This window comes from Monopterus albus, unplaced genomic scaffold, assembly GCF_001952655.1.
Source record: "Monopterus albus unplaced genomic scaffold, M_albus_1.0 scaffold1.1, whole genome shotgun sequence".
In the NCBI taxonomy this organism is placed as follows: Eukaryota; Metazoa; Chordata; class Actinopteri; order Synbranchiformes; family Synbranchidae; genus Monopterus; species Monopterus albus.
Window position 1 is genome coordinate 4,283,490 of NW_018127881.1, and position 11,004 is coordinate 4,294,493.

General features: G+C 42.8%; 1 protein-coding gene across 2 annotated transcripts; it reads left to right on the forward strand.

The window, feature by feature from the left end:
- Positions 1-932: 932 nt before the first annotated feature.
- On the forward strand, positions 933-10,909 carry smpd2b (sphingomyelin phosphodiesterase 2b). Of its 2 annotated transcripts, none has more exons than XM_020585271.1 (12): positions 933-1,155; positions 1,259-1,330; positions 4,380-4,499; positions 4,587-4,683; positions 4,837-4,913; positions 5,379-5,472; positions 6,656-6,745; positions 6,846-6,928; positions 7,422-7,554; positions 8,108-8,212; positions 8,318-8,495; positions 9,778-10,909. In XM_020585271.1, the coding sequence occupies exons 3-12, from the start codon at positions 4,450-4,452 to the stop codon at positions 10,203-10,205; spliced, it is 1,335 nt and encodes a 444-aa protein (XP_020440927.1). In that variant the 5' UTR covers positions 933-1,155; positions 1,259-1,330; positions 4,380-4,449; the 3' UTR covers positions 10,206-10,909. The 2 variants fall into 2 exon arrangements, with proteins under 2 accessions (XP_020440927.1, XP_020441004.1); XM_020585348.1 differs by having other exon boundaries at positions 933-1,021.
- Positions 10,910-11,004: the final 95 nt, after the last annotated feature.

The window sequence follows — 11,004 nt, forward strand, 5'->3', positions numbered from 1 at the left end:
GTCTTACTGGCCTACAGGTCGGCTGTACAGTACTCCACCTTGTGTACACCCGCCCTACTCATGTTGGGACGGGAGCTGCGGTCACCAGCTGAGATGGCTTTCGGTAAACCACCAGATGCACTGGGGGCCCCACCCGGTCCGGAATATGCCAGGAGGCTTCAGGACCGGATGGAGTCAGCTCATGCTTTTGCCCGTGACCAGCTGCAGAAAGCAGGTATAAGACAAAAAAGGAACTATGACATGAGAGCCAGAGGGAAGGACTTTACGGTTGGGGACTTGGTGTGGGTGTATAACCCGGAGAGGAAGATGGGGCGGTGCCCTAAGTTGGACTGTCACTGGGTGGGACCTTGTGAAGTATTGGAGAAACTGGGGGAGGTGGTGTACAGGGTCCAGCTGCCGCCTAGGGGGCGGCGCGGGGCTCTAGCAGGTTGTTTCTTTTTTTATTGTTGTTGGGCTGTTGTTTTGGCATGGTTACGGCCAACAGTAACCGGTTGTGTGGAGTTAATAAAAAAGCGACTATTTGTCGGTACTCAAGGTTGTCTTCCTTGTGTCCTGCGGGACGCTACAGTATTTAGTAAGATCATTATATTTAAAATCTGGAAAGTATCATTATATTTAAAATCTGGAAAGTAGCCTAACTAGTAACTACTGTATGGGTGTCAGATAAACACAGTGCAGTAAAAAAGAGGATTTTCTTAGAAATGTATGTGGATTAGAAGTATAATGTAGTATCTGAAAATAGCCAACAGCAGTCCGTGCATGAAGTGCAATTCTTTAGTAAAGTAAAAGTACCTTAAAATTGCACTCAACATGGACGGTGGACTGCATTACACTGCTTTCACTGCTAACTTACAATATGTCTTTCACCTCTACCTGCGGAAAACATTTGGCTGAAAAAACTTCACCTCCCAGAATTAATTGCGGCTGGGGCGGGACTCAAACCGGAACAACGTCTTTAAAATGAAATGTAGTTGGAACTAAATGACTGTTGAGCCTATTTGAAACCTGCTTTTGCAATAAAGTAGGCTATTCACAGTTACTATCATCTCATTGAGGCGTATTCTACCGTAATATATGTACTCGAGATTTCTTATCACAGATTATCGGACGCAAACAGAAAATCGCTTAGCACAGGAAGTCGTTGAATATCGCTCGGTAAATGTGTGTTATCTGAGACTGTGGCGAAGATATATTCTTGTAAATACGATTACAGTAATGTTTAGTTAGCACGCTAATAGGAAACGTTTTGTGTTCAAAGCCAAAACAGACATTACAGAAACTGTTCATCAACGGTTCAGTTAACTTCAGTCGCCGTCAGCAGGTTCATGAGGTGAGTTTAATGAAGTAGTTAATAAATAAACCATTTGTGGAAGAAGTCAGCCGACACTTGAGCCACTTTTGTCGTTACTGAGACTAGCCAAATGGCTATTTGGAGTTATTTAGCAGCTGTGAAAATGTCCAGCTACCAGCTACATTCAGATAACAGATTGGTGTTGCAGTGGCTTTATCGAAACCCCCACTAAGTTTAACAACTATCCAGAAAGCCAAAACGTGTTAAAGTATTTTCTTCAGCCAAAACGTTCTGCATTTTGAAACGAGCTAAACTTACTCTACGTCTGCATTTATTACCCAAAACCTATAAAATAACTGATAGTTTGGGCCACTTGTTTATATTGCTGCAGCTGTGTTCGTTTATTTATGTAATTCTTTATGATTCCAGCGAGTTAAGATACAGATATGTTTAATCTCTGTCAAACTTTAGTGAAGGTTGAGATCCATCAGTAAGGAAGATTCAAGGGCGTGTGTGACGTGAGCTATTGTCTTTGTCTCATCCTGCCTTTGTATGGGGAAGCTTGCTTTAACTGGTTGAGTGTGGAGTCTCCCTACAGGGCCCCTGTTCTGATATCATGTGGGTTTAAAGTCTATCAGTGGGGAGCTGTTTCTTTGGTATGATTTTGACTTGCACACCTTGCTCTCTGGCCAGAATAAACAATACAGTTGAGAAGATAACTGTGACTTTTGGAGCTTCTCTTCTTTTCTGAACCCCAGATATTCTTTATTAATTTCTATAAGGTATCACTGGATATGTAGTTATAAAGCTATCAAGTATAATCTGGAGTAATGTGACTATGAAAGATCCAGACATATGTGATCTGTTGATGTGACAAAATTGCCATACTTTTTACAGGTTAGTCAGACAGTTGATGTGATTTCGTCCACTGTCTGGGCTGCTAGCTCTTACCTGGTTGCAGAGTGGCTGTACACTACTTTGTGACTGATACAGCATCTCAATATTTGGATGCACACACTAGTGCATTGTAGGCTCTAATTTTAGCTTGATGTTAGTCTTAGATTTCTAAAGAAATTGTTTATTTTGCTGCCTCTGTACTGGCACATAATGTATAGCCCAGTGTTGCCTGTTCAAAAGAACTATTACCTCTGACATTAAAACTCCTTGGTCCTTGTCACCACATTGCTTATTCCCCTTTTTCTCTGCGGACAAAGCAAAGCTATGTCAGCACTCTGTCTGGTGCCAGTGTATTGTTGCACTCCCAGGAGATAGGAGGGAATGCAGCCACCTCCTATTTGGTCTTTGAAAATCAACATTTTCCCACCACAAGAAACAGTGATGCCTGCCAGGCTCGTGTTGAAAATTAGTTTGCTTTATTAGTTTGCTTTTTTTGTTATCATTTGTTCTATGTCCTCTATGTTTCGCTTTTATTTGCTTTACTTTAATGTATACAAGGCTGGCAAGGGTGATACTGGCCGAGGTGAGAAAGTTCACTCTGACAAGACCCCAGTAGTCAAGCAAGAGAGAGAGAAAAGCTTATCAGTCTATCATTTGGACGGCTGCCCAGACTGACCGGGGGTCACCAGCACAGCCCTTAGTTGTGAAGTTATATTGAGGGATTTTTTTTTTTTTGGATGTGTTATGAATGAGGGATGTCAATCTTGTAATCTGGATTTGAATCTGTACTTGAATATTGGCCCCTGATGGTTAGAGCCATCGGTGTGAGTTGGCACCGCAGATGGCTGCCTTGGTTCTGTACCGGAAACAAATTCCTTGTGTGTGGGTGTGCAACATACTTGGCCAAATAAAGGAGATTATCCTGATTAAAGGTCAGAGTGTTTATTTGTCATGCTTGAACATGGTGTTCGTTATGGACAAACTGTGGCTAGCACAGAAGTCCAATAACAAGACACCACTCGGGTTCTGATCGGGGGGGCCGTTCCTCCCAATCACGCCCCTCCAGGCGTCACTGTCGCTGCCCACGTGAGCGTTGAAGTCCCCCAGTAGAACAACGGAGTCCCCAGTCGGGGCCTTTTCCAGCACCCCTCCCAGGGACTCCAAGAAGGCCGGGTACTCCACACTGCCATTCGGCCCGTAGGCACAAATGGCAGTGAGAGACCTATCCCCAACCCGAAGGTGCAGGGAAGCGACCCTCTCGTTCACCGGGGTAAACTCCAACACATGGCGGCTAAGCTGGGGAGCTATGAGCAAGCCCACACCAGCCCGCCGCCTCTCACCGCGGGCAACTCCAGAGTAGTAGAGAGTCCAGCCTCTCTCGAGGAGTAAAGTTCCAGAGCCCAAGCTGTGCGTGGAGGTGAGCCCGACTATATCTAGCCAGTACCTCTCAACCTCCTGCACAAGCTCGGGCTCCTTCCCCACCAGCGAGGGGACATTCCATGTCCCCAGGGCTAGTCTCCGTGTCCAGAGATTGGGTCGTCGGGGCCCCTTCCTTTGACTGCTGCCCAATCCACTGTGCACCAGCCCCTTACGGATCCTCCTGCAGGTGGTGGGCCCACGGGAGGACGTCCCCACAATTTCTTATTGTTATACTTTTATTTAGCTTGATAGATTCCAGTTCTTTAATTATCAATACAGAACACATGGCTAACTTATAAATAATACAGATAAGCATAACTTTGTGTAAATTTGCAAGCCTGATAATATCTACTTGTTCACAGTTTATCTGTTAAAACAACAAAATTTGCTGAATCCTCAATATAAGTGTAAGAAGTGAACTATAGTCAGGCTGCTGTCTGCTGGGTCTGCACTTTCTGTGCTTACTGTGCAGTTTTCAGTGAGTATGTTTGTGTCTGTTCCCCTTATTCTTATTTCTCAGAGTTGTGGTTGTATGCTTTTTTCAGATTATAAAGTTTTAATTTTATTAATTCATAATGTATGTGTGCATTTACCCTTTGTTCCATGTGACCAACTCTCCCATTGCTTTTCCTTGCTGAATTGCTCCCATTTTATTACAGTGCATATGTGTTTATATTGGATGTATTTGTGCACCTAGACATGCCACCCAGTGTGTCCAGTTGCGGTCAGATAATAAAATCAACTTCTGACAGACACCTTTGTGTCACATTAGGTGCTGTCCCAGACATCTACCCTGATCTGACTCTCCATCGTCACATCTACTGACCTACTGATCTGACAGCATGGTTAACACAGACTCTGTCAGTGTCCGGGTCTTCTCTCTGAACTGCTGGTCAGTGGCTCTGGTTTTGTCGTGACTTATTTTTTCTCTTGATCCATGTATGCAAAAACACATTGTCCATACTCTTTCTGTTTTTAGGGGCATACACTACCTCAGCAAACACTGTTCTGAGCGCTATGCCATGATTGGAGATGCATTGTCCAAGGAAGAGCATGATATTGTCTTACTGCAAGAGGTCAGTGGAAACATTTGCAGAACCTGTAATGAGACCGATTTAGTTAAACTTGGTGTAATGGAGACAAACCTTAAACCATAAATAAACTTTAGACTGATATGAACAATATGAATTCTGCCTTGTATTCTTATTTTCAAGTGACTTTTCTTTCAGGTGTGGAGTGAGAAAGACTACCATTCCTTAAAAAAGAAACTTGCCTGCACTCATCCTCACTCTCATTACTTTAAAAGGTACAGTAATGTTTTATTATTACGCCAAGGGTTGCTGTGCACTCGTTAAATTGTTACCTTTGAACATCTGTCAGTTGGTGATAAAAATTTATGAGTAAGTTGTAATAGTTTCAAAAGAGCCCTGAAGGGGCCCACTGTCAGAAAACGGTACTTGCATGGCATTGATCCATCAGAAAAATGTAACTAACACATATCTGCTACCAAAGGATTAACTTTTGCAGTCTAATTCTTTCTTGACCTCCAAACTGAGGCACAAGACTGTGGTTAATCAACACGCCACCTTTCTAAGCTCCTGTGCAGCTCATGAAAATGTCAACTCTACTAGAGGAGTTCTCAGAGCTCCTGGAGATAACATTTGTTTACAGTAGTATGATTTAGATCTACATGAAAACCAGGAACTTGTTTGTTTAAACAAGTGTGAAGCATAGAACTTGCAGTAATCTGTTTTTCTCTGTTATTCTGCAGTGGAGTCATAGGGAGTGGAATGGCCATTTTCTCCAAGCACAGAATCCATGACACGTTTCTTTATCGCTACTCACTGAATGGTTATCCTTACATGGTAAGTCTAGAGAGCCTCAGGGCAGAGTTTTGTATGGCACATTTTAAACACAACATGTGCTGAAAGTTACCAAAGTAAAAGTATTTCTCACGGCCCCTTTCATAGTTTTATATACACTGTGGGATTACTATCACTGTTGCATGTGTGAGCAAAATGTTTGTTTGTAGTTTCTAAAGTTTTGGTCAGTTTAATGTGCACAGTCTCAATCAAGGCATTTCTGTTACTGTATCAGCCCCAAAAAGTTTATTTTATGATGGATCCTGACTGCAGTATGTGTCCTAAACCAAGACAGAATATGGCACCAGTGCTACACTGTAATTTAAAAACTTAAGCTTTTTAACAAGTTGAATATAGGTTATAATATTCTTGCTTGCATCAGAGATTTATTACAATTTTATGAGAGAAGAAAACTTTTTAAGGACTCAATTCTAGTCTGAAATGTCTTGATGAGAGGATTTTCTTTTCACTGAACAGTTCATTGTGTTTTAGAAGCAAAACAATCAGTAAAATATGCAAAAAACTAGTAAATATAGATGTCAAATACATTTAATGGAGTAACAAGTGTAATATTTCCCTCTGAAATGTAGTGGTGGAGAAATGAAATAGTAACAAATAATAAAAAAATGAATGAAATAGTAAAAAAAAATACTTCTACTGAAGTGCAGTATTTAAGTAAATGTACTTAATGACATTTCTCTACTGGTTTTTAAAATTCAAAATATGGCATGATGAAGTAAATATTCATTCATTCATTTTCTACCGTTTGGTCCCTGAGCGGGGTCACGGGGGGGGCCGGAGCCAATCCCGGCCGGCAATCGGGCGAAGGCGGGGTACACCCTGGACAGGTCGCCAATCCATCGCAGGGCTAACACATAGGCAAACAACCACACACACGCGCACTCCTATGGGCAATTTAGAGACACCAATCAACCTAAGCTGCATGTCTTTGGACTGTGGGAGGAAGCCGGAGTACCCGGAGAGAACCCACGCAAGCACGGGGAGAACATGCAAACTCCACACAGAAAGGTCCCAGGTGGGGCCCGAACCTGGAACCTTCTAGCTGTGAGGCAACGGCGCTAACCACTGTGCCACCGTGCTAGCCGAAGTAAATATTATAACATTTATTTGTTTACTGTAAATGAAGATTATTTAAAATGCCACCACCTGTTTTCCTGACTTTCAGGCTCACCATGGAGATTGGTTCGGAGGCAAGGCTGTTGGGATGGCCGTCTTAAACATTGGCAGCCTGGTTGCAAACGTCTATGTCACTCATGTAAGGTTTTCTGACAGTTCTCAGTTCTAATTTTGTATTACAGCACGCAGTGAACTGTTATTGATCAGTGTACTGTTTGTCGTTGTGCACTGATTTTTAGCTGCATGCGGAGTACTGCAGAGAGAAGGACTCTTATCTACCTCACCGAGTGGTTCAGGCCTGGGAGCTGCAGCAGTTCGTTCGGTAGGATGTCTGATTTCTGCACACAAAGTATGAGCCACTGTTTGTTTACTCAAGTGTATATTTGGATATTTTTCTCCACTGGACTCCACCTGTTGCTATTTTGAGTTAGTGAAGGGTTTAAACCAATGACTGTATAAATATGTGTGATGCATTACCACATCCTCCACTGTGCAGAAGTGAAGCTAAAATACTGCGAACATGGTGGCTGCCATCTTGGCATATTGCATCCAGATTGTGAGTGATGTATCAGACTGCCAATCAAAGCTGCCAGATCTTCTGAAATGCACCCCTTTTATATCAACAAATAACATTGCGATGGCTTGACTTCGGGGAGCTGTCATGGCGTCCATATTCTAGACAGTTGATGGTTTACACCAACGTGACATTGTCTGACAGTATTTTAAATAAGCAAACGCATCATAATTGCACTTAAGTTTCACCTTGATATGAAATTATGTTGTTGGTAAACAATCTGTTTTTCTGTACCTATTAGCCACACCTCTGCTGGAGCAGATGTGGTGATTTTAGGTGGTGACCTCAACATGCACCCTCAGGATCTTGGTAACAGGCTACTAAGGTCTTACACTGGACTCCGAGATGCCTATTTAGAGACTGATGTGTTTGATGTAGGTAGTGAAAAGAATCTGGCACAATATTAAGATTCACTGGTCTGCCAAAATACAGTATTTAAAGTATTTAAATCTTCCTGTTGTAGTCAATAATGTCAATAATTTATCAGTTATGATCACTTTTTACTTGTATTTCTATGTTTTACCAGCTTAATGATGTATTATGGGGCACAGTGGTAGTACACAGTTCTAAAACAGCACAGTCCGGGCAACCATGCAAGCAATCAAACGGGCTTTAATCACGCCTCCATTTTAGACACATTCTCTAAACCATTTATGTAGATGTTTAGGGTATGGTCAACCTTTCTTAAAGTCTGGTATTATTATCCATGGCAGTTTAAAACTGCTTGCAAACACACCTTCAATAAAACCCTTTTCAGGAAATGACACTGCATAATTGTAAAGCTGTTTCATTTTGAGCCTGTAGTGCAATAAGTGAGCTAGTAAGTAAAATATCATAACTTGGTCAAGGCTCTAGGAACAAGAGTCAGGCTGTGAAAATAAAGCTGTTGATTTTATGTGAATTAAAAAAAACTGTTTTATGTTGCAGGGCTGTGAGAATGGTATTACTTTAATTGCTGAAAACCCTTTTATTAATAAAAGGGAACTTGTCCCCTTTGAGCAGGGAATCCGAATTGACTACATCTTGTTCAAGGTGGGTGAAGCCTTTGTGTCGTCACACCTGCTGTAGTTTTAACCTTTTATGTTCACAGCAAGATGTTTCAACTCCTAAAGCATGTTTCCCTTCTGTTATTTGCAGGGTTCTTCCAAAACTAAGATTTACTGTGATTCCATGTCCACCACCAAAGGGTCTGTCCCTGACCATCCTTTCCCATACTCCGACCATGAGGCTCTGACTGCTGTACTTAGGCTGGAGCCACACACTCCAAACGAGACTGGAAGGGGTATGCAGTCAAAAGATCAGGACTCTGCTGCAGGTATTTTCACTAGCCAGGGTGACTTGAGGGATGGGAGTGTTGGCGGTGTTGATTGGTTGGTCCATCGCTTTGGTCCAGACTGAACTATATCATGATTTCCAGAGAATGAATCCTCCTGTCTTTGGTGGTCCCGACTCCAGTGATACAAGGAGGTTGACATTTGTGGTTTTCAGTCAAATATCTCACCAACTGTTGGATGGATGGCCTTTAAATTTCAGCCACCATGCTGAACTAAGTCAGTGAACATTTGGAGTGATGTCGTTTTTTTCTTTCTTTATCAACTTGGTGTAAAGGTGGACTTTTCAAAATGGGGGAAGTCAAAATATTTTTGCGACCCTCCTGGTTAGAAAGGCACCAATTGCAATTTGCTTGTCTGATTTCAGTTGCAGATTTAGTTTGACTGCATTGCCAGTTTTTTTTTTTTTTTTTTAAACAAACCTTAAATGGTTTGCAGTAATAGAGACAGGAAATTGTTGCATCAGTCGTACTGAGCACACGGCTCTTTTCAAAGTGTGTGTAGTTTGTATTTGCTGTGTTTTTACCAGGGGTTGAATACACTGTGTATATACATGTATTTCATGTGTAGCCAGTAATTCCCTCATTGTGGCTCCTCTGTGCGCTGTTTGTACACCAAGCGCTTCTAATGCAGGAGTGACCACGTGTTCAGCACAGACACAAGCGTGAGCTTTGCTTGAGGTCCACGTGAGGTGCTACGCTTTTTGTCTGTACCATCACATACAGTCAATGGCCATTATGTGCGTGACATGGACTGTGGTGCCGCTAAAGCCGACTGGTACAGAATCAGAAATCTCTGAGTAATTGACTGGTCACGCTGGAAACTGGCCATTTCCGATCGGTGCACTTCGAATCATGGTAGGAAATGTTGCGACAGGAAAACATGTTAAGTCATTAGGAAAGAAAGACCCTGTTAAAGCTCATCAAACGGGCTGTTATAACACCAGCTTCAGGTTGCTACTGGTATTTCTTCTGGCTAGTCCTATGAAATGCCTGTTACAGATCACGTTCCGTAGTATCATGGTTAAAATCCCGTCTGGAACAATGGGATAAATTAGCAGGGAGAACAGTGAATACTTAATGCTATACTGCGATGGTAATCCCGTGGAGCAGACGTACAGCCTCACAGAGCCACTAGTATGACTGTAGACCTGTGCCGTTTTTCTTTGGCACTTCACTGTTCAATGCTCATGCTGCTTGTGTTGAGGTCAGCCATCAACTCTTGCAAAAGTTTTGACTTTCTCTCTTGTCTCTGTCGTGTCTTCAGAGAAGAAGTTGGCCGAGCTGGTCGACATTGTGACAGAGGCCCGCACTGAAGTCAAAGTGGGCCTGCACTGCGCTGAGAGGATGCGCTACACAGTAGCACGCAGTGGACTGATGGGGTTGGCTTTGCTGGTCCTGGAGCTGGCCATTGCGGCTGTGCCGTGGTTGGCGCTGGGCGAAGAGCAACCTTTCCCCCGTGTGTCCTTCTACCTGCTGGCTGCACTATGCTTCGCCATCCTGCTGACCGCTATTCTGCTGTACATCTTCTACACCATGGAGCTGAAATCTCTTCAGGGGGCTGAAGACCAGATGAGGCTAGCTGTAGGAGGTCTGCAAGAGAAGCTTAGGGGCTTTCCTGTAGCTCAGCCTCACAACACCCAGTGCAGGCCACCTGAGGGTCAGGATCCCAGTGCTGTTGACCCAGTGGAATAATGAGGGAGGCAACTGGGTCAGAGTGGGTTCAGTGAAAAGCTCTAGAAATGAGCTCTAAGGTGGATTTTTAATGGAGTTGCCACTCCTCTGAATGTGTTTTCTGTTCTAGAGATTTGTACTGATTAAGGATCTAAACTGTAATTGAAGAAGGGTCCACATAGTATCGCAGGTCACAATCATGCTTTGACATTTTTATGCTTTTTAGAGACTTGACCCCTTTTTTTTAATGCACACTCTGTACCTCCACAAATATGCTTCCTAGTACATAGTCAGTGCTACTGCTGTAAAGGTCATAAATGTGGCCATTTGTGTTTCTTAAGCCCCACGTCCAACTTGCATTCCACTCACCCATCAGGACCAGTTTGTTTTTTGATTTGATGCTTCTCCTTCGTGATTTGGAGAGTCCGCCACACAGTCGTAGTGGGCCCAGACAGATTGCTGATTTACTTGATGTGCGCAAATACTAACAGAACTTAACAAACACTGAAGGTTATAGGTTTACATTTAAATGAAAAGTGTTGTTTTTCAGATCACTGAGAGTTTCCAACTGCACATAAAGACGAGGATCCTCATGCACCAGCTTAATATGCTGTAGTAAAAGGGACAAAGTACAGTTCCTGCATTTGTCAAGTTCACTCTCATGTGCTGTAAACTGTCTTTATATTGGAGGTAATCTACACTCCTCTTTCCCAAAGTATAGGAGTGGGAATGTGCTAGAGATATATTTTGTCATATTTACTCTTGACTGACTTCATTTGATCACAAGAGTTATTTTCACAAAGCATCATGCAGCCTTATG